The following is a 24,668-nucleotide window of genomic DNA, read 5'->3' as shown; positions in this document are numbered from 1 at the left end:
TGTGTGTAAGTGAGGCCGTTATTAGTAGGATTTTGTTCTTGGTGGTGAGCCAGTTATTCATTCTCCTTGTCTCTGAGATGTGATCTTTTTTAGCTATACCCAGCGCTGCTCTAAGGGTATTATTTTGGAGAATCTGGATTTTATTAGTGGTATACTTGTTGGCACCCAGATATAGGGCATTGCAGTAATTCAATTTCGATAGAATTAGGGCTCTGGCCAAGGTGATGCAGCTGTGCGTGGACAGGAAGGGCTTAGCAGCTCTAATTAGCTTACATGTGTAAGCAGTGATGGAGGCCATGGAGTTGACCTGTTTGATGAAGGATAAGGTGGCGTCTAGATAGAAACCTAATGTTTTAACTTCTTTGGCGACTTTGATGGTGTTGCCATCTATATTAAAACTGGTGTATTTATGGCTGAGTATATTAAGGTTATTGGTAGTACCGAGGATTATGAGCTTGGTTTTGTCATCATTCAGGCATAGACAATGAGTGGCGATCCATGCCTGCATGATGAGGTACACTCTATTCACCAAGGCCAAATCCTTATCATAATCTCCCATCAACGGTATGATGATCTGGGTATCATCTGCATAGTTAGTGTAGGTAATACCAAGACCATCGAGATCATCAAAAAAGGGCTTAGTGAATATGTTGTACAAGGTAGGGGAGACACATGAGCCTTGTGGCACCCAACAGTTAATGGGGATGAGGTCGGCAGATACTGAAGGTGAAAAGACCTGCATGGTCCTATTATTCAGGAAGGATTTATCCAGCCTATTGCTTCTTGTGAGAAGTGAGCGGCCGAATCCAGGTGGTTACAGAGGACTTTATAGTCTACCAAATCGAACGCTGCTGAGTGGTCGAGTAATAGTAACAGGGCGGTTTTCCCATTGTCTCTAAGTGCGTCGATTTGGGCCTTGAGGTCAATCAGTGCTGTTTTGGTCCTGTGTTGGGGCCTGAAACTAGACCAATGGACTCCTAAGAGGTGGTTTTGTTCTAAATACTGCTGGATTTGGAGGTATGCTATCCTATCTAAGATTTTGAGCAGGAAAGGGACTGTGGTGATGGGTCTGTAGTTCGTGGGTATGGAGGGGTCTAGGGTCTGTTTACTGAGGAGTGGGAGTACCCAGGACTCCTTCAGTTTGCTTGGGATGCCACTGGTAGAAAAGGATGCGTTAATTAGCTTTGAGATGAAGGGTGATAGATGTCTAGCAGCATCTTTAATCATTTTGGCTGTGCATGGGTCTCCTTGTCAATTAGATGGTTTGAGGGTGAAGATGACTTTTTCAACCTCTGGGATAGATACCTTGGAGAAGCTGAAGAGATGTAGGGGTTTGTGTGAGGGCGTAGGTGTGCTAGATTGTGGGGTTGAGATGTGAAGGTTTTCTTTTTTTTTGGCGATCTTGTCTTGGAGGGATGCTATTTTGTCGGTTAGGGCTCTTTGAATGCTAGCGCACCAGTTTTTGTCCTTCACACAGGTATCTGGCACAGGGATAGGAGTTTCGAGTTCTTTGAGGATTAAGAAAAGTTATTTTATACTTGAGGTGGCTTGTGAAATTCTTGTGTTATAGGAGTCTTGTTTGGCTAGGAGTATTTCTTTCTTATAGTGGGAGGATATATTGCTAAGGTTGGACCTGTGATCATCCGACGGTTGCTGTCTCCATATTGCTTCCCTTCTTCTTTTTTCCAGTCTCAATGATTTGACGTATGGAGAGAACCAAGTATTCAGATTCATTTTGGATTTGCTCTTTCTTAATTTTAGAGGAGCAATGGAGTCTTGGGCTTTGGACATTATTTTGTTGTATTTGTCTACTAGTGTGGAGGGATCAGTGGACTCTGGTAGGGAGTTCAGGGTTGGTAGTATTAGAGGTACAAGTTTATCAGTGGTAATGATTTGTTTATTCCTAGTGGGGAATGGATGGGGCCGGTGGGTTGTTTTTAGTGATCATTGTTGTGGCTTCCAGAGACAATGCTAGCAGGTGGTGGTCTGTCCAAGATAGTGGGGTGATGGACACGATGGATGCGTTAAAGTTGTAGTCTGCCACCCAATCAAGAGTTCATCCTTTGTTGTGGTTAGGGAGAGTTGCTCTTTAACTGACGCCTAGTTCATTGATAGTGCTAGCGATTAGTGCTGCTTGGAGGACTTTAGGGTCTTTCTAGGTTAAAGTCACCTAGCAGAAGGATTTGTGAGCTATTCTTTAGGTTGTCGGAAATGATGGTGGTTAAATCCTCTTCAAAGAACTTGGCAGGGCTAGGGGGTCTGTATAATAAGTTAATAGTAAGAGATTGGGTGTCAGAGATTGGTAGTTAGCGACCAAGGATTCACAAGACTTGACATCTGGAGAAGGGGCCAGTCTCATAGCTAGGTTAGTTTTGGCTATTATAGCTATGCCTCCACCGCTTGCCTCGGTTCTGTCTGCTCTGAGTATTGTGTACCGATTATTGTGTAATCCTCTGGGACTGCTAGCATGAGGGCTGGGCCCGCTGCAGCATGAAGCCAAGACTGGTGATGGCAAGGAAGTCGAATTCTTCTGCATGTAAGAGGTCGGCTATCTCCGTGGCGTGTGCCACTAAGGAGTGGGCGTTTATTAGGGCACCTTTGAGGTGTGGGGCATTATTTCCTATTAGTGGTTTAAGGGGGCTTTGGTTATTTGTTGCACCCTCGAGAGGTACAATGCGTGGTTTGTTCCACTGGCAGTTCTTAGGTAGCAGATGAGTGGAATGGGTAGTGTATGAGATAGATTTGGTAGGTTCAGGTTGTGGACCTAGCTTTTTGATATTTGTATTGATTGATGACCTGGCAAGAGGTTCAAATAGTTCAGGTAACCTAGAGCGGAGTCTGTGGTTTCTGGTAGAGGAGCTGCATGGTCTGTAAATTATGGGCGTGTCCTGGATGTTAGCGATAGAGGTTAGTGGTTGAGCAGGACTTGAATTATTGGGTAGCAGTGGTATTGATGGGATGGATATGAGTGTTGGTCAATGACCTATCATAGTTTTATAAGGTGCAGATAGGGTGTGTGGGCTTGTGGTGCCGCTCATAGAAATCAGATATAAAATGGCCCTTAGTAGTACTGGATATATGCCTGTCACATACATGGTGATGCAGCGCCGTCTGCGGTAGTTGGCTATTTTGAGTTGCTAACAATAGTTTGTGGTAACTAGTGTGGATTAGTAGAGTAATTCAAATACTACCAATAGGGTACAGCAACACTGAATGGCATAGTGGGCTAGTTTGATGTGTTACCAATAGGGTAGAGAAGTACAGTTTATCAAGGTAGGCTAGAGAGCATTGCTATCCGTGGAAGGAGGAGCACAGTTAGGCATGGTAGGCTAGTTTGAGTTGTTACCAAGAGGGTAGAAAACACAGTTTTGCCTTGCAGGCTGCTTCAGGGATTCTACCAATTGGGTCCAAAATCAAGGTTAGGCAAAGTCGGCTAGTTCAAGTGATACCAACAGGGTGCAAACACAGTTTTACTTGGCAGACTAGTTCAAAATACTGTCATACCGATTGCTTGTAATAGTTAACTATAAGGCAATAGTATCACTGTCGCTGTTGTGCATCCACCTGTGATAGTGTTGCAGTCTATGTAGTCTTAATATAGAGTAACATACGGCCCTTGTAAGAAACACATTAGCAGGATGGAGCCACAAGCAGTCAGGTAAGGCTAACAGCAGCTGCCAATGACTAAGCACATACAGCATATATGGCTAGAGATATAGTTAGAATGTCAAGCGTTTAGATTAAACAGTGTAAATTCTCAAGCACAGTAACTTGCAAGTATACAGCGCCTTGAAAGCGGTGGATGGTCGCTTGTACAGGACAATGTGTGCAACTGTGGAACAGTGGGCTTCAGTTCAATAAAAAGCTAGGCAGTGTGCAGAATAACAAAATGCTCTAAGTTAAAGATACGCTGAGCAGCCTTGTCAATAAGTATTCTATACGGTAGTTACTATAATCAGGATAGTGTAGAGACAGATGATTGAGTCTAGGTGATAGTCAAGTGGATAGTTCAAAGCGGGTAAGCTGTCGCCAAATCAACTGAAGATGGGCGCGTTGACAAAATCATTGTGGCGAGAGACTCTGTGTGACATTGCAGCAGTAGTGTGCTTAACCGTCACCAGAATAGCTTGGGGAAATGTAATGCTTAGGGATAGCAGTTAGTGTTCAGTGTGTTAGTGTTAATGCTCAGGCATCAAGGCCGTTAAGAAAGGGATCCCCAACAGGGAATCAAAACCACTAGATTCCATTTCCTAGAAGTTCACAGCATGCAACTCTAAAGGTTAATTAGTTTCTATTGGTAGTAGTGAGAACATACAGGTAGCTTTTGATCTCCAGGTGCAAGGAGCTACTGTGTCAAGCAGCCTTTTAATACATAAATACATAGAGCATTGAATACGCATTAGAATAGCAGCAATCTCAATTAATATATGAAAAGGAGATCTGAGCAGTGGTCGTCTACCACGTGATCGGAACATTGACCATTTATTCCTGGCTTAACTAGACAGTGCATCTGCTATTTCTGTGGTTCAGTCAGGCACTGGGGCAGCACCAAGACCACAAGCAAATTGGCAGATGAAGGTATCAGGCCTGGGAATGGGAAGGGAGTAGACTTCTTCAAACTGAATCATAGCAGTCCGTCCATCTCTCCTTCCCAACCAAACATCCTAGCATCATATTAAATTGCCCAAGGTCGTATGAGCAAAATACTGATCAATTAGGATTGTGTCCGTCAGATTGGCCACTGTAGCATGTTGCCAACCAATAAGGTTATAGAATACTCATAAACACTTTTAGTAGGATGTCCATTAGGAGGAGCCATCAGTTAAAGAATATCCAATAGTAGTAGCCTTCACGTATAGGATGTATAGGTAATATATTCCACTAACCAATAAGGAAGATGTTTTCTTATCACTAACCATGATGCTATTTATGACGTATGTTGTACTTAAAAACCTGTGTTTTACATTATACCATTCGAGAATGCTTTTTGTATTTTTGGAGAAATTTTACTTCTTGAACTATTCTGAACAGAGGATCCCAAATTTCTATGCATTACCCAATATGCAAAAGGATGTGTCAAGACCCCTGAAAGACCAATTGTTTCCGGCTACAAATTGGTGGATGTTGTCTTCAACCTATTAGCAGAGAATCTCCAACATATATCAAGGACACAATGGCAACTATCAAACACTATGAAGGTCCTGAATTAAACAGTAGCTCTAGCCTTTTGGTCACCATTGACATCAAATCATTATACACAGATATCCAGCAGGACCAAGCTATTGACAAGATCGGGGAACATTTGGCCGATGGTTTCACACAACGACGTGTACCAGGAGATTGCATTACTGTCGTGATGAGCATAACGCTACGCAAGAACATGTTTAAATATGCAAACCAATTATTTCTGCAGATCACATGTTTGACAATTGGCACAGGATTTACGCCCAGTTTGGTGATAATGTTCATGTCATCATTTGATAAAGAATGTGTTCTCTCTGAGACCAATCAGTTTGGAACCTAGTTTGGGAATTGGTTCCATTACATCTGTCTTCATTTGGACAGGAAGCGAGGAGACACTGATTTTTCCTACTGGGTCAATTCATTTCATCAAACCATTAAGTTCACTATGGAGTTCAATCAACAACAAATCATTTTTTTTGGATCTGGTAATAAAGGCTGCAGGCACTCATTTGCTCTGCTCATTATACAAACAATTTCCTTTAAAAGGTCAAGAAATGTAAAGGACAAATTGGACCATTACAGGGCAATACCGGACACAGGACAGGGCAACCAGCTCCAACTGGGATTTGCATCCCCTCTGGGGCCACTTCTCATGCAGTAGCTCTAAGGTGTGCAGATTCACCAAAGGAATCCAATTGTTCAAGATTGAGGACAGACAATGGTAGTTAAGACTCCTTTCCAACTTTAAAACCACAAATGTAATGTATTGTATACAGTGTCTGTGTGGTCTTCGATATGTAGGCCAGACTTCAAAGGAAATCTGCATCAGAATTAATGAAATTGGTCTAGATTACGATGCAGGAACATCTATGCCCCCAGGGTTTCCCATTTTATTCAATACCAACATACTGAAGATGATATGTTAAATGCTAAATGTTAAATGTTAAAGGTATTTGTACTGCGCACCGTCACCAACGGAATTGGTCCCCAGGCGCTCTGGCGGATCTGCAAACGATAAGGTGATTTGGGTTAGTAAGATGAAGAGGGAGTAGGATAGTGAGAGGAGTGGTGTTCTGTTGGCAGCTTCAACTCGGTATACACCGGGTGCTGAGGTTTGGTGCAGGTATTGGATTGGTGTCAGTCCACGTGTGCTGCTGCTCCAGCTTATGTGTTGTTGCAGTGTTGTGAAGTGCGTGTGGCTTGTGGTGCGAGGGATGGTTGTGTGAGTTTTTGGGTGAGATAGGTATGCAGAGTTTGAGGTTATATTGGTTAGTGGGATACCTGACCTTTAGCATGCTAACATTCACAGTTTTGTCTAAGTGTGGCACTTGTTGGCCTTCACAATCCTGTCTAGATGCGGCGCCGGCTGGTGTTCACAGTTCTAAGTGTGGCACATGTTAACATTCAAGTTTCATCAAGGCGCGGGCATGCTTTCCTTCAATCAAAGTCCTATCTAGATGCGGCGCAGGCTAATGTTCAGACTTCTCTCTAAGTGTGGACATGCCAATATTCACAATTCCATCTACATGCGACGCAGGCTAATGTTCACAATTCCACCTATGTGCGACGCAGGCTAATGTTCAGGATTCTAAGTGTGGACATGCTCATATTTACAATTCCATCTACGTGTGGACATGCCAACATTTACAATTCCATCTAGATGCGACGCAGGCTAATGTTCACTATTCTATCTAAGTGTGGACATGCTAATATTTACAATTCCATCCAAGTGTTTGTAAGAGGATTCAATTCAACACTACAGCTAAGTCAATGCCTAGTCTGGGATACTGAATGGAAACCCTTATTGATATATCTTTATGTCCAGTTTATGCGTTCTGGATGACTACCCCTATATAACACCCCTCTCTTTGAATATCCCTGACCCCACTGAGCCAAGAAGTAGTTCTGTTTTGCAAGTTAAAAGGTTTATTTGATAATTTAAACAATAGATATATATATCACACTTTATAATAATTTAATAATAGAATATCACACCTAATCTGAGCAGTAATCAATAATGGATAGTCTGGCACTAGCACACTTCTTTATAATCAATGATGAGTGGTTATAGGATGGATAAGATAGCAACAATACTTTATGGTTTCAAATGGATGCAAGGTGGAATGAAAATGCAGTACAGAAAATACTCAATATGCGTTCAACAAAACAATGTAATCACTTTTCTCTGGCGATCCCCTCCCCCCTTTATGCAATGCAAGGAAATGGAAGGAAAGCACACAGTTCTCAGAAATGCAATCAAATGTAATTCAGTTCACCCCAGCAAGCTTACACTACAGAAGTTGGAAACACAGGCCCAAAATGCTTTTATATGTGCTGGCAATGAAGTGAGGAATATGCTGAAATGCTTTTAATTCCCTCTAGGAGGTTCAGGGTGAGTGAAATATACTTGGGATGAGTTCAGGCTCACTTTAGCAAGGATCTACTATTTTTACTATCGAATTTTTTGGCAACTGAAAGCAAGAAAACTGCTGTTTTCACACGTTGAGAAATTTGCAAACCGCGGCAAATTCGCGAGTGCGTTTTTCGCGATTGCGGCGAAAGTATCGGGGGTAGGAATGCGGTTCTAGGTTCGTAGAAAAGCCATGATTCCCAGCTTTCAGATGAAAGTTACTGCAAGTCTCTAAGACAAACGGTCACAGAGATATGAGCGATATGGTAAAGGTCGTTTTTCAGATTTGAAATTTTAAAGTTCAAAAAGACAAGTGACAGCTAGCAACTAGAAAATGACAGGTGACAGCTTTGCAAATGGCAGGTGACAGTTAGGAGGCAGTTCTACTTAGATTAAAATAGATTGAATTATATTATTTTAACTAAGAGATTGGTTCTGCACAGTCTTGCTAGGTACTCACACTATATTCTTGAATTAGAATGGGCCTCGCCACGGATCTGGTCAGGTTTTAGACTGGACTCTGGTCTGGTCTCGGCACTTCACAGTGATCTGGGTCAGCTCTCTGGTTCTGCTTACAGTGGTCTGGGTCAGCTCTGCTCTCTCTCTGGGTACAGCACTGCTTCTGGATCTTTCTGCACAGCTTTCTCTGGAGAGTGATGGATTTGAAGTCTGGATCTCTGGATGTGGTATGGTCCAGCAGAGCGCGTTGCAGCAACTGGAATTGAATGTCCCTATCTGTCCTGACTGTCTGCTTTTATGTGTTTTGAAAATGGGTGTGTGTGCAGCATCACTAAGCTCTACCCCTCTCCACATGTCATTGGCCACTTCATCCTCTTCCCCTTGATTGGGGGAATGAAATGAAGTGTCATCATGATGAGGTCTGTTTATGGTACAGAGAACCCACCCCTGTCAAATTACACACAATCTATATTTTGACCCAAAAGACATATTTGCACAGGTACACATTTGTTTAAAATTACATGCACCCATCACATATCACAGGAGGTATACCCTGTCCAAATCTGCTCTTCCTGGGAGCTTGCATTCAGAAATGGCGACATTTGCACTTTTTAACTGGTTTCGCAATATCGGACATTACCCCAAATTTATACACATGTGCGCAAGGAGTATGGACATTACTTGATGAAGTGTCAGATTTTTAACATGCATACATTTTAAGTAATACCCTCTTAACTGCTAGCTTGCCCCCAGATCATGCCACCAGTTCTAAAAACCTCTTAAAATGTGGGCAGAAAAATCACAAGAATTATGGTATCATTTAAATAATTATGACAAGTCCGTACTATGAGTTATTCATCTTTTTCTAAAACCATATTCTGGCTACAGGGGTGTGTCTTTTCAGGTCACATGGTACAGAAACCAGTCTTTCCACTTTCTTCAAGCTCAGCCTCTGTCTCCAGTTTCTCCCCCTCCCAGTTTCTGCCAAGAGGAAGCCATTTTTATTACCCCTGCAATAAACCATCTGCCTGGGCCCTGGAAGGCCCATTGTTCAAGAGGAAGCCATTTATGGCCCCCATAATAAAACATTTGCCTGAGTCAGGACAGGGCTTTGTTCAATTTCCTGCAGAGCCCAGGTAATTCAATCAGAGAAGTGTCATATCCATTTTGGTGGGAGCAGCAAACAGGCAGCTAGGCCTGGAAACACAGCTGTTGTGCAAGTCTCAACTCCTGTCGGGGGTAGCTGGTAGGCAGAATTCAGTTCCTTAAGCCAGGCCCCAGCTAATGTCACTTTTAGTTACCCAGTTTCCTGCATTCAAATAAAACTAACCATTTTACATATGCAAGTAGAATGCTGATTCTAAGTTTAACTATGACATTTAAACAATTGCAACCTATGTGACACTCAAAAGTAGGTCACTCATTTCTTTTAAACATTTAGATTTTTAGTGTCTTTCAGTCCAAATTTACTTAAACTGCTGAAATCCACAGCTCAGTCAGTCTTGTTATAAACCTTCAAGTCACTTCAGAATATAACTTTACATTGGATCCACCTCTCAGTAAGTCTTTCTTTGGCATGCTTTGGGTTCATCTATTCAGTTTTACACATATAAAAAAAAATCTGGTGCTGTTTTAAAACGCCGGCTTTCTGATAGTGGTGAGTACTGGTACTGCACCCATTTTTGGGATTTAAGAAAATGAATTCCCCACAATTCTAGGTTGCTTTTGGCAATCAGCATTGCCATTCCCAATGGTTTCAGACTACTGTGTGGGTAGTCCAATGGTGGTTTTAGCCAGTGCCCTTCTGTGCCCATAACATCGGCAAAAATGAGTGGCAGCCTATTCTTCATGCACTTCCCTGGGCATTTTCTGGGAAGCTCTGGCCATCATGATGTTTTCAATGCCAGTACTGCACAGTTTTTTAGGTAGGGCTTGGATGCATGGATAAAAACATCCCACATGTTGACATGCCAACATTTACAATTCCATCCAAGTGTGGACATGCTAATATTTCAATTATATCTAAGTGTGGACATGCCAAGATTCACAATTCCATCTAGATGCGACGCAGGCTAATATTCACAATTCTATCTAAGTGTGGACATGCTAATATTTACAATTCCATCTAAGTGTGGACATGCTAACATTTACAATTCCATCTAAGTGTGGACATGCTAATATTTCAATTCTATCTAAGTGTGGACATGCTAAGATTTCAATTCTATCTAAGTGTGGCCATGCTAACATTTACAATTCTATCTAAGTGTGGACATGCTAAGATTTCAATTGTATCTAAGTGTGGACATGCTAAAATTTACAATTCCATCTAAGTGTGGACATGCTAATGGTTGGGTGATATGCTTTGGTGGGTACTTGACACTGTGAATTATGCGTCAAACCCACAACGAAAACTCTTGCATAAGGAAGCATGGTGGATCCACCACCATAATTCTCTGCAAACAGGTCTCAACTGAGACATGCCCCCTGTGTGATAGGTGTTTTATCTTGCAGATAAACTCAGTAGTTCTCAGCCTGTAGGACTACTTACCTAAGATTTCTACAGAGAAAATTATCAAGACTACTCCAGACATGACAGTGTGAGTTTGATAAAGCTGTAGGTCTTTGCTCCTCGCATGTGCTGTTGTCTGACATTCTTGCATTCATCTCAACTTTATTTTGTCTGGAGCTCCCACACCTCAAATTCATGTCAACGTGGTGATCCACTGTGCACCACGTGGGGAGGTGCGAGGAATATTTACAAGTTTGTGACTCCAAATGCTGAGCATAACAGTGCAGCATTCATTGAGGAACACTGCACCAGGAAACCACAGGTTGTTGGTTACCACATTGATATACAAGAAACACTGTGTCAGTTAGCCACATTGGTATGAGAACCATAGAGTTTGAGCAACTCACACTAATGTTACCGATAAATAAGACCTGCCAAGATGGCGCTCTGCTTAGCAATGCACTTTGAGGTGGACTTGATAAGCATGCACGCCCTCCAACATAACATGCCCGCTTTGCAGTGTGTGATGCAGTACAGCATATATGCGCAAGCCAACTGCGCTTAGAGCAGACATCTAGATTTCACGATCGCTTGGTTGGACCGTAAAGCTTTGCGTTATGTGCATGGTTAGTAAGGGGAAGCCATAACAGCCCTATGAGCTTTCTCATATCTCATTTGATGTGGGAGGATTTTTTCATGAACACGCTTCCCCTCTATTGTGTCTCTGTTCTATAGATGTCGCTCCACTCCATGGCATTTGGGACATACACGCAAGCCGATAACCAATAAATTGTACATAGAGCTTACAGGACCGCCCTGCCGGGCTGCTAAAACTTTTGCTAACCCCTAGATATTGTCACAAATGGCGGACCGTAGTAGGCTGACTAGTTCCTTACAGCACATTCTAAGCATTTACATGAACATATCTTATATTCACCATTTTTATAGGAAGCTGCTCTTTCAGCATTGCTCTCCCTTGGGGTATTCATCTGCAATTATTTGTCCCCATGAAGAACCTGAACAAATGATATACTAGTGGTATGTCAACAATATTTGTGTTCTCCTCTAAACCATAGTGACCTTAAAGGAATAGTGCGCTCAAAAATATTAATGTCCCGAGCGTTCGGGTATGTGGTGTTAAGCGAACTGTGATTGATTGTAAAAACATTTCCTATGCACCTCACCTTAGTTTTCCTCACTTTTACACTTGCAACATCAACGAGTGGGGCGCGGCCATCTTGTGCCAATTTTATCCGTTGCTTCATCGCCCTAAACTCAAGTGTCCTCGCGGCACTAAATCATATCACCCGCCCCCGAAGCTGACATCACTATTCTTAACGATATTCTCCACCTATTGTCATGCTGTTAGTGGGCAGCGTAGCCAAATGCACCCAGTCATCACTTACGTATAAACTTCAGTTGACGCAGATCCCGGAATATCAACTCTCACATCCTCTCACAGCACAGCATGTCCCAATTCGGAATAGAAAACACTATTTTTAAAGGAAACACCAATACTCTGCCATTTATAATGTGTTTTTATTTTATTTTGTGTTCAAGCATCAAATCTTTATCATGAGGCACATAGTGTTCCTTTCGTTAGAAGAGGCGCATTCAACGCACCTTGAATCGCAAGGCTTCGGCATCAGCTTCTTCATAGACCACCGTAAACAATGACAGGTTGCTCCTTATCGCTGGTACTGCCAAAGCGCATATAGGTCCCAGGCAATCGTCATACATCAGCGAAATCGAAATCCATCCGTTTAGGTGTATCTGCCACTGCCGGCTAATGAAGCCATCATTCGGGATCTGGAAACAATGACATTCCCAGAAAGGAAGAATGTAGCTGTGTAGAAAATATAACAAAAAAATATTTCAGTAGCTGTTCTTTATTCAAATGTATCCACTTACCCTTTTCAATTCTGCACCGGGTGAAACCTAATAATGAACACAAACCAGAATCAATGGAAACACACAGAAAACATTGTGGAAAGTTGAGTCTATGATGTGCTTGAGAGGTTAGTGCTGTGGAGTATGTTTAGCTCAATGGGATGCGGAAGCTGACGGAAAAATTTAAAAAACACATAGACGGCATTGTAATGGAATATTAGCAACAAACTTGTGGTTGGTGGAACCTGGGGGACTCCAAACGTGGACCCCGTGCTCACTGTACTCAGATAGGCACAGCTCAACCACACTGATGAGGCACAACAAGGCTCAAACATGTGTATGGGGTTGCTGTAGTATCTCTAGTTCAGAAGGGAATTGTCATAGCATTTAGGTGCTGGACTGCCCATGTATAGGTTGTGTTTGCGTGTCGTCACAATATCCCTCAAACAAACAAACAACCCATAACAATGTAAGCAAGCAATACCGGTCAGAAAATAAAACCTTGACTCGTCTATAAACTCATCTTTAGTCAAACTTACATTATATTTGGTATTTCAATTCTCTTGGCATAACGCAGAGTGTTCGCTCAGATCAACACTTTTCATACAATGAAATTACATGTTCCTTTGTCCAGTTTCAAAATAGAGAAGCTTATCATTTTTGCGGGTATTACACAACTCCCGTTCTTCAATACATAGCGAATCCTCACTTTCTTCCGAACAACAATTGAACCTTATTTGGATCGTGTATGCTAAGTTTAGTTTTTGTGAAGGAAACCCACAAATCAAAAACATACTGTACAAGACGCGTCGGTGTGAACTCCCAACAAGCAACATCAAACGAGTTGACCTTCACCCAATGTGTGGGATTAGGCCGGCCGACCAACATCGCATTTGAAATATGTTAAAAAAATAAACAAATTGTTTGCTGGCATCCACCAATGCCGCGCCCTTACGTGAATACTTTTCTACTCATCTATAGTGATAGTGATTTATTTATTTTGGACAACAGTTCCAATTACAGTAAGTCAAACAGATAACGAGGAAACCGTTTTCAAAAAGGCCCAATGACATCTTCCTAATAGGCCCGAAAATCCATCTCTCTGTACAAATGCAGCTCTGCAATCCACAGTGCCTAGCTCAGCCCGTTCCCACCATGTCCTTCCCATTTCCACGTATGCAGGGGCCCTATTTTCATGGAGGAATGTTCTCTACGGATAATTTGAGACACTGACAAGTTATAAATCCAAGTGAACTTCTATCTCCACTGAACTTCCCGGTGTTCACTAAAAATCTACTCCCCGCCAGGCTTGACAACACCAGCTCAGACCCCGCAGTTCCTATCATGCTGATATCCATCTGACCCTCCCGTGCCCTGATTAGTCAAGGACCCACAAGAGCGGGGCGATAGCAGGAAGGGTGAAAACAATGAGTTACACTTTATGGCATCCTACAACAGGCACTTCTTGCAAGAAAAGAAAGAGGATTCATTTGAAAAAACAATTTGGATGCTATGGCCACCTATGTCGAGCTTCACATACACCAAGTAACCACAGACATGCATGTTGTCGTTCGAGATATAAATGAATGATTCATAAACCGGATTAAATGTGCATAGTTAAATACTTCTTAACACTTTTAATAGCTTTGAAATTCGAGTTTAATGGCACTCCATTGTTCATGTACAATGTACAATAATTGGGGAACATATCCCAACAGTTTTTAGTCAGCACATTAAGGACACTGCTGCAAATCATTTGTATCGGAAAGTCAACTGTTCAACGAGTTCCGCTTTAGGTGGACAGGGCTCATTTGCAAAGTTTTGTTGCAATGTATGTGTCCTAGGAATAAAATCAGGATTGATTCCATGAGTATGCATGGCGAACACGGTGAAAATTAGAACTTTCACAAAATTGAATTCCATTTCCTTGTATATTGGCTTGGCCACCCATTTTTTGATTCGTTTTGCAAAGGCCAAGGTGTAACGTGGCATCCCAAAATTTCCTGCAGTTCTCAAAAGTTTTCTCCCTATGTTCACGTTATGCGCTAAGACCGCTAGTAATATTCTAGCTTGCAAACCGTATACAGTGAAATGCAACCTTTTGGGTCTGTACTTTAGACACATATTGTGGAACACCTCCAAATCTCTGGTGTGACAGAATTCTGTGAGTGCCTTTAGGTCTATTAAAAGAGTTTTATGAAACACTCTCTTTTCAAGAGCTTTGTGTGGAGGTGAAGATGGAACCAACCACTTCTTATTGCATTCCTGCTCCTCCAATAAAGATCCATGTGTACATTCGTGAAAATGTTAATTTTCGGTGCATGAGTGAACAGTGTTGCTTCAATGAGCGCCATTTTTCAAAAACATTTTCCACAGACCCATGGCAAGTTGTGGAGCTCCACCAAAGATGGTTGCTGGAAGACTGAGACCACTGTAAAATATTTTCTGAACCCTTTTATTTACCAGCAGCAGTAATGTTTTTATTCACTGATTAGGCAATGTGCAATACATCAAATTGATGACAAATGTGTGGAAACTGCTCTCGCATTGCCTTGGCTATTGAAACATGTCTGTCAGTGGCTATGAGGTCTATTTGCATCCCCCCTCAATTGAAGATGTTTGACGGATTTTATGAAACCATGTTTCTCCATGGTCACAGAGGATTTACATTGGGACACCTGCACGATCTCCAACTCACAATTTTCCATGTCTTGAAAGTGGTATGTGCAGTACTTTGCTGAAAATCCGGGCTTTCACACTGTCCATCGCCAGCTAGCCTGAACCGTTTGCCAGAGAATGTGCTTTCAATTGACATTTGTTCGATTTTCTAGGCTTGACTAATAGCGGGGAATAATAATTCTCTTTGACAACTTACTAAAAGTAAAGCCACTGAAAGGTTAAGCTGCTGAACATAGTAGATTTCCAGCTGGCACTTTGTCGAGCATTGGTTGAGCCGACCATGAAACAGTATAATGGAGGTTGAGACAGGTGGCTTGGATTTTCAGGATAGTGCCTTGCAATACACATGTCACATTCACCAATGGCTCCCCCCATATTTTCCCCATCACTGGATGCACACATTTCAGCATCAGTATAGTCTCTACCAGGCAGCTGTCGAATAGAATTTATTTGTGCTCCTTTATTAGCCAATAATCCTGCATGAATGTGTTTTGTGACTCAACTGTGGTGGACAAATTGCCCAAACTGCCCACACTGAAGTTGAGATCTTTGGCAAGTTCCTCGGTCAATTGCATTGAAGCTTCAGTCTCTGTTAGTTCAGCTCGTGTTATTTGCACACAAATTGGAGAAACCGTCAACATTGAATGTTTATTGGGTGGAATTTCTTTGGCAGGTGTAGATTGTGTCAAGTGTTCCGTGATGAATTCCCATGATATGATATGATATGATATGGCATTTGTAACGCGCCTATACACAAGTGTTTCAAGGCGCGACGAGGCAGGGAGGGTGGAACAAGGGGAGACAGACAATGATCCTACTAGGCCAGGTGTCATTCAGATTGCGCAAGTGCATGGGTAGAGGGGAAGGGAAAAGTGCAAGGGGGAAGGAAGAGGGGAAAGTGCAGTACAGGGTTAGTAAAATACAAGATAAATAATAAGGGCCAGCTGGTGGCAAGTGCAAGATAAGTGCAGACAAGTGCTGGGAAGGGGGGTTGTAGGGATACAGAGACAGTCCCACAGTACAGGGGTTGCCAGGGAGGCAGTGCAGTGGAGAGTGACTGGGCTAAGGACCGAGATTGGTGAGTAGCCCAGTTGCCGATTCAGTGCAGTTTCAGTGATTTAGCAGGGGAGAGGGGGAGAGAAAGCAGAAGCAAAGAGGAAAGTTTTGAGGTGCTTCCGGAACCGGAGATGGTTCTCGTCAAGTTACAGGGAGGCAGGAAGGCTGTTCCAGAGGGAGGCCCCTGCTGCAGAGAGAGATCTCCCCCCAACTCGTTGCTTGGAGAAGCGGCTGACCCTGAGGGAGTTGGAGGCGGATGAGCGAAGAGCTCGAGAAGGAAGATATTTAGGAAGAGAGAGTTGAAGGTATGTTGGCCCCAGGCCCCAGAAGGCCTTGTGGACAACGCAGAGGGTTTTGAACTTAATCCTCACAGCCACAGGGGGCCAGTTTAGCAATTTCAGTCCTGGAGAGATACGGTCCCTGGGCTTGAGGCCAAGAACAAGTCTCGCACACCTTTTCTGGATGACTTGCAGAGGGCGGAGAGTAGAGGCAGGCAGATTTAGATAGAGGCTGTTACAGTAGTCCAGCTTCGAGAGAACCAGGGCTCTGGAGACAGTGAGCTTCTGGGGGAAGGAGAGGAAAGGAAGGATACCTCTTAGGAGGTGCAGCTGGTAGTGTGACTTGTTAGAAACATCAGAAATGTGAGGAGAGAAGGAGTGTGTGGAGTCGAAGATGACCCCAAGGTTTTTTGCCTTGCCGGTAGGAGCAGGAAGAGGGCCAACAAAGGTCAGCCAGAGAGCTGCAGGGAAGGAGGGAATGGGTGTGCCGATGTGTAGAATCTCAGTCTTACTGGCCTTAAGGCAGAGGTCATTGGCGGCAGACCATTCCTGGATAGCAGAAAGACAGTAAGAGAAGAGGGAAGGAGAATAGGAGGCTGAGGGTAGCCTGAAAATGAGCTGGGTATCATCTGCATAGCAGTGAAAGTTGGGGCAGAGAGCGGCGGTGCGGTGGCCAAGGAGTGCCAGATACTGGTTAAACAGCCAGGGAGAGAGATTAGATCCCTGGGGGACACCACAGGTAGAGAAAAAGATGTCAGAGAGGAAGGAGCCCAGTTGGACCTGGGAGGATCGATTGGAGAGGAAAGAGGTCAGCTATGCCAGGGCCTGACCAGTGATACCCAGGTTATCACAGAGACGGTTGAGCAGGATGGCATGGTTGACAGTATCAAAGGCAGCATGGGTCGGATGACCGAGAAGGAGGGTTGCAGTGATGAAGGTGGCTTTGCCTGAGGGGTAGGGAAGGTGAGGTGGGAGGATCAGAGAAAGTGATCACTCCAGGAGAGAGGAGTGGAGAGAAGGACAGAGAGGGGAAGGTCAGAAGAGATCAGAGCATCAAGAGTGTGCCCTGCAGAATGAGTTGGCCCAGACGGGAGAATAGAGAGTGAGAGAGTCGCAGAGGTTGCAAAAGAATCCAGAGGGGGGACAGGAGGCATCCAGGTGGATGTTGAAGTCTCCCAGAAAGAGGAGTTGCGTGGTTGAGGACAGGAGTGAGGAGGAGAGGTTCGCCCACTCGGAGAGGGAGGAGGACATTTGACCGGGTGGGCGATAGATAGTAACCACGGTAAGGGAATGGTAGGAGAGAGAGTCGGCAGACAAGGCATTCAAAAGAGGAGTAGGTCTGCGTAGGAGTACAGTGGCAGGAATCCACTCAGGGAAGATAAGGGCAACACCCCCCCAGCACGGTTAGGCCTGGTTACGGAGAGGATCTTGTAACCGTCAGGTAGGAGTGTGTCAAAGCTGGTGACAGAGCTGGCCGTAAACTAAGTCTCAGTGAGACCAAGGACATCAAGGTCCAGTTCCTCAAGAAGGCAACAGATATCAGAGGAATGTTTGATATCTGACGCCTTCTTGAGGAACTGGACCTTGATGTCCTTGGTCTCACTGAGACCTTGCATCGTCATTATATTTGGTTTATTCTTATCGATTTTTCACATTGTAGCAATGGTCCAAGAACACTTTGCTGTCTTAGCCAGTCACATTCAATTCAGTCTCAGGCCTTTAGTAATATATAGCGATTTATAATGTTTGTAGCACCTTGGAGTGTGTAGCGCTTCACTGAATGTGATGGCATTTTGTTGCCAGCAATAATGTGGCACACACATATAGCCAGTTTTATGTTGTCAGTATAACATGTGAATATGTGGCTGGAAGCATGCAAGGTACAGGATTTATAATGCAGCAAAAAAGCTCAATGTGAAGCTGCAAAGTGTAAAAGTGCACCACATTTCTTTTCTATTCTCTCGAATACCTCATGCATAGGAGACTGCATTATTTATACAACTGACTGATTTAATTAACACTTACTAATCACTAAAGTGAACTCATTAACATTATAATGTAGTTCCATGTACAAAATGAGGTGAAAATACATATTTTGAAATTTGTTTTTCAAACGTGCACTGGAGTTTTTTTCCTTCTCTTTCTGTGTTAGCAGCAAGCAGAAAGCCTGCATACCAGGAAATGATATTTTAAATAGTTGCTCCCTGATAAAGATCCTATTGTACAAAAGTGAAGGGTGATGCTGCCTTTCAACCTGATTGGAGCAGAGTGTCTGCAGATAGATTATGTAGGCAAAATGAGTAGGTGCAGAGCCCCGCTGAGGGGAAGACGGTCAGAAAGAAGTTAGTTTGGGATGACTGGGCTCTGAGACAGATGTGCTTGGTCTCACTCAGCGCTGGCTGGAGAACCCTCTGTTCTCACTGCGCATTGCAAACATCTAAGATTAACAGAAGTAGTTTGTTGGCTGGGGCTGCTCTTCTGAGGCGAGTGAAAGAAGGTCGTGTGGGGGAGAGAGCTACAAATCTTTCTGGTAAGCACACAGAGTTGAAGTGAGGTTACTGTGTACTGTTGTTTGACGATGGTCTGCTAAAAATATCATTTAGGGAGAGTAGCCAATAGAAATCCCCTGCATTTAATTCATCATGTTATAATGATACAAAGTGAATATTGCTATGTCTCAGTATTTTTTCCTCTTCTTTTGTTACAGATAATGATGCATGTACATGGTAAAATTCTATTGCCAATTGTATTTGTCTGCAATACAAATAATATATAAAACACAGATGGCGTATAGTTTTTTTTATTGCATTTGGAAATGCAATTATGACTCAGGGGAGAAGTATTCTTTTTGGTAATACATTTGTCATTTTGTCCATGCAGATAGAATAATAAACAAGAACAAGCAGTGATAAACAGGTCTGTGTGTGTATGTGTTCTCCTTGCATGTTGTTCGAGAGCACCTAATGTTGTATAGATTGCTGGAGGTCTATGATCCAGCAATGCCTATGGGCATAGATCACTGTTGTAGATAAACCCGTGATACCGGCCACAGGTTGTAGGTGGCACTCTATGTAAAAGTATTGGGTGTCCCTGGATGTAGGTCCAAGACTCTCTATAGATCACTAGGAGTATTATAATAGTAGGGAAGGTTTTGTATGATGGGGTTATAATGTAGGGAAGGAAAATTATGCTCACCACTAAGTAATCTACTACCACAAAATACCACCAGTAGTACATATTACAAGCTTCTCCAATATAATGTAAAAAGGTATGGTCACTAGAATGATGTGAGGCCAAACCCAATCTAAACACGAGGATAGGTATTACCAAGGTACCGCTCATCTTTTGGCGGTAAGAAAATACTGCCAAACCCCAAGTTTACACAAAATATCCAACAGCCATTGCACATAAGCATCTCGAGTCTGCTTATTGACTGGACCACGCTGCGCCTCAAATAGGAGTTGATCCATGGTGAAATCTGTTTGGCAAGCAGCATCTTTGGTTTTATTTGTTTTCTGTGTCTTTATACTTCTTTTCCTTCTGGGCCTCTAGGAGATGGATTGTAAAAACATGTCCAATATATAGCACACATACGGCAGATAGCACTTTAAATAATACAAAAACATGTTATGAAGAATACACCGGGCCAAAACACTTTGAGGAAAAGAAATTGTTTGTTAGTTACCCTTGTTATCTTGATTTTCTTGAAACCGTGCTCTTCTCTGTATTGACCACACCGGCAACCTGATCCACCTCCTCTGATCCATGTGCCTCCGCTTCTAATTCCACACTGTTTGTCCATTCCTTGAATAGAATATTCATTTAAAAAAAAAATGTCAATGGTATTGGAAATTAAAATCTTTCATCGCACATAGCGCTTACAATCATACCCTCGCAAACAGTGTACGTCATTTGGTCAAAATATACATTTCAAATTTCACCTGATTGATGGCAAGTGTACTTGACCAGAGGTCACCGTGCAAAACATACTGATCGTAATGTTGCCCTCAAACATTTTGCAATGTATTCTGCATTAGAGAGGAAATGTAACACTAGAACTGAAACCATAAAAGTTTGAAACAACATTAGACCTGACACCATAAAAGTTTGAAACACTGCCCGTTTATATGAATGTCACTGTCTAATAGCATCCTATGTATGATTTACTTTCTTTCATTCAAGGGAACTGTCATTACGCATACCTTATACTCTGGACCAGCTGCAAAGGACGATGTAATTGAAGTTGTAGTACCAGCATCCCCCTGTAACACAGTACTTGTTTTAGTACGGATGAAAACAGCGAAATGGAATAGAGACAATGGGATGCAGATAACGGTACATATAAAGAGAAACCCATAAATGACAAAAAGTGTAAACAACCGACAGGATACATAAACAATGTAATATTATTTTAAATTACAAGCATAATAATTTCTCGTCATTGAAAAGTGGATAAAAATTACCTGATAGGCACTTGAAGTTGTTGTTGACTCTGGAAAATAAATGGATGTAGAATCTTGCTCCTTCATTTTCACTGCATTGTCATGAAGTGGTTAAAAGAAAAATTAGATTTGCATTAGATATGTGAGAAGATCCAACTGTCGACAAGATGAACTTCTGTAAGTCTGTAGGGCTCACCATTGGTATACTAGACGTGCCGGTAGTTTTGTCACTTGTGAGGGTCTGTGCTTCCGTCAGTATGCTCACCTATAAAAATTGATATGTCAATCGACTGATTATGAAAAGATTATGCTTCTTTTGCAGAGCACCAGGCCATGTTTTCTATGGTCATATAACTTTATTCGAAACTCATTAAACCCGGGACAGATGTGTAGTAAAATGTGGTATAGTTATAAAGTAATACAATCTGGTAAATATGCAAACTTTAGTAAGAAACATTTACACCAAAAACACCAATACTTTTATGTAGTTATCGGTTCAGTACCACACCACCTACAGCTAATTCATCATCCGGGACGCACCTGAGGCAGCGTGTGTATCAATAGAGTTGGAATTGCATTTGGAACATTCTGGGTTGATGCTTTTTTGTGTACTTAGATTGATCGTACATATCCCGGGTAAAGTGCATGCAGCAGATGCGGAATCGATTGGACCTTACATCTCCCAAGACAGCCTGAAGGTCCAAGCGCTATCCCGGACCCCTCTCTGCTTGGTTATGTGCCAGACGTTGGGTAGCGCCTATAACAGGAGAATGGAGGGTTAAGATATTAGTTCTGTGATGGGTGGTCTCCCACCTCCCTCTGGTCCAAATCCCCTCCCTTGTGTGTTGAACTCTCCCTCCTGCGTCTCTGTTCAGGGGCACGTGGTTGGTGGGGGTGTTCCGTGGACCTAGTTGCTTCACTGGTCCGTGTGCCCTTATGTCGGGTCCAGACCAGCTGCGACTCCGACTATACTTGCTGTCTTCCAGGTGAGTTATAATGTCTTTTCCGTCTTTATTATGTTTCTTTCTTTCCCTCTGTTTTCTCTGTCTTCTCGGCGTCTTGCACCACTACGCTGTTCCCTAACAATGTCTCTTTTTATTTTCACAGGGATGGTTGCGATCTCTGTGTTGCTGCGCCGATGGCGAAGATCACAGTGAGCTATTGATGCGCGGAGCGCTGCGCTGTTTATTGCTGTTAATTGCTGACCTGTGCTCTCTTCACTTCTTTGTACAGGTTGCGGTGATGTTCCGGAGTGATGAGCGATCAAAGCGCTGCTTGCCCAGGTATGTACTTTGTTAATGCTGACCTTGTTCCTTCTCCCCTGCAGGTTGCGGTGAAACCCAGAGATGGGCGAGGTAAGAGAAGCACAGAGTGCTGCCGGGACTTGCTGCTTACCCAGGTAAGAATTGTTATTAATGCTGTTCTTGTTTCTTTACCTTTGCAGGTTGCGACGAACTCCGGAGTGAGGTAAGCGAAGCGCAGGATGGATTCAAGACCGGTTCCTTCACAGGTAAGAGTTCTTGCTCGCTATTTCTGTTCTTGTTCTTCCATGTTATTAATGGAATCCAGATCTAGGCTTCAGGATCGGGCTGCCAGAGAAGCAGATGAGCAGGAGCTGGACATGTAGACATGCAGGAGTGCAGAATAACACGAAGCGTGTTCTGCTGTTTGGGTGTGGTTTAAATAGCCCAGGTAAAGTAGTTCCAGGCCAAGTAGTTCCAGGCCCAGCCCCACCCAAAATACTAGACCGCATGGCTTGGTTCTAAAGAACTGAGCTATGTAATAGGCCTCCATGTTGGATTAAGGTCCAACACTGGTATTGCTTTATTCCTGATAATGAACCTGGTGCCAAAGGCGCCAGGACTGACTCCATGTATGTTTCTGATGTAGTTGTAAGGCCTTTGGGGCCAGTGTGAACGGCTTTAGTCCCACTGCTGCAAGGGTGCTCTTATACCTGAGAGGGTCAGGGGCATGGATCCTGGCACAAAACCTGTGTGTCGTTCTTGAATATACACTGAGATAACTTTCATACAGAATTCATTGATGTAACGCAAATCGTAACGTGTTACTCACCCATTCAATGTACTGTCATGCATCAAAAGGAAACATGCTTGTAGACATGGTCCGAGAAAGATGCAATTAACACTGATGAAATTTGCTATATAACGATATCAGAAAACTTGAAACATTAGACAATGGTAAAGTCACTGCGATGAATGAACATTACACTACTGGGTACATTTGGTCAAAATAGATAGACATTTCGAGATCAGAAAGAGATGAATATAGTGAAGTTAATAGGTGTTCTGCCCTTACCTTGACTCACAAACAATTAGATTCAGCAAGTAGGGGAATTAGTAGCAGGAGAACAGGTAGTACGATCAAGAGCTGCCTTCCAGTGCTCACAGATGTTCACAGGTAGGACGATCACAAGTTGACTTCCAGTGCTCACAGATGTTCTCAGGATAAATATCAAGGGGATTATAAAGAATTCGAAAAGTGGGTGTGTATGTGAATGTGTGACATGTTTCTGGCGCGGTCTGCTTCAGGGGAGCTTGAAGACACTGGGTCTGGGGAGGCCATGCGAACAATGGACCCTACGTGGAAGATACCTTTTATGTGTACATGGTGTTTGGAACCTCGGCCGTTCCCACCCTGCCAGCCCCCTTGGGAGGGCACGGCTAAAGGTGCGAACTGCCATTGAGAGTGGATAGGGCATGATTGGCCATGCTGAAGGGAGACACACTTATGTTGATTCCAGGGACTCAGTCTGCTTCAGGGTAGCCTGGAGACTCTGGATCTGCGGAGGCCATGCGCACAATGGACCCTACGTGGAAGATACCTTTTATGTGTACATGGTGTTTGGCACCTCGGCCGTTCCCACCCTGCCAACCCCCTTGGGAGGGCACGGCTAAAGGTGCGAGCTGCCATTGATAGTGGAGGGGGGATAGATTATTGCAGAGGAGGTGAGCGTAAAAGGGCACCAAGCATTGTTGCATGTCACTCATAGACAAGTGAGCGTGTCTTTGATTCACTGAAACATTGAAACAACTATTCATAAAAGCTTATTTGTATTTTATTTTGTTGCTGATGTTGATGGTACAAATATACTACAAATTGTATACTTCAGGTTGCAGCACAGTGTGGGGAAATCCCTGTACTGACCGCTGTCACTGGGGAAGTTGGCTTGTATGGCTCCATCGACACAGTCGGATATTACTCTTCGAACGCGGTATCCAAGCCTCCCATGAAGCCACCATGTAAACGAATGATAGGCCACCAGCCTGTACCACCTGTGGAAGAGAAACATACATACCGTATTGAAATTAACCCTTATAAGTGTACAAACTTTAATTGAAAATGCACCATGTATCCTATGGCTCTCGTGCTCTGAAACACATGTGAATGAGCGCAATATAAATAAAATATCATATCATATCATAGTTGCCCATACAAATGTTACTTCATGGATCAATCAACTTGGGCTTTAAAGTGTAGACACATTACAAAAGTGAACACCCATGCAATCCATAATGTTTGGGGCACAGAGAAATGTTGTTTCTTAGTTGTACTTGAAAGACACATAAGATGACCACTATGATTGTCCCAAAGTGTGAGAGATGTATTGAATTTCCAGACTACATTCATTTGGCAGTGATAGATCAAAGTTACGACAATATAGGAGACACATATGAAATGTTAGTGGCCTCAGTCGTCAAAGTGATATCACATCTAGAGTACACTTACTCGTTGCTCGGATT

The 24,668-nt window shown here is 43.1% G+C and overlaps 1 protein-coding gene across 1 annotated transcript in view; it reads left to right on the top strand.

Annotated features, from left to right (window-relative positions):
- The window catches only part of LOC138466089 (extracellular calcium-sensing receptor-like), a 137,993-nt gene extending 113,728 nt beyond the window's left edge, over positions 1–24,265 (top strand). Inside the window, exons 7-10 of the mRNA XM_069607227.1 lie at positions 22,015–22,060; positions 22,235–22,262; positions 22,352–22,374; positions 24,038–24,265. Coding sequence (XP_069463328.1) covers positions 22,015–22,060; positions 22,235–22,262; positions 22,352–22,374; positions 24,038–24,265 — 325 coding nt within the window. The remainder of the gene's footprint in view (positions 1–22,014; positions 22,061–22,234; positions 22,263–22,351; positions 22,375–24,037) is intronic.
- Positions 24,266–24,668: the final 403 nt, after the last annotated feature.

Source organism: Ambystoma mexicanum, chromosome 1p (genome assembly GCF_040938575.1).
Source record: "Ambystoma mexicanum isolate Mex_15411 chromosome 1p, UKY_AmexF1_1, whole genome shotgun sequence".
NCBI classification, from domain to species: domain Eukaryota; kingdom Metazoa; phylum Chordata; class Amphibia; order Caudata; family Ambystomatidae; genus Ambystoma; species Ambystoma mexicanum.
The sequence above is the reverse complement of the archived record's forward strand: the minus strand, read 5'-3'. Positions and strand labels throughout refer to the sequence as shown.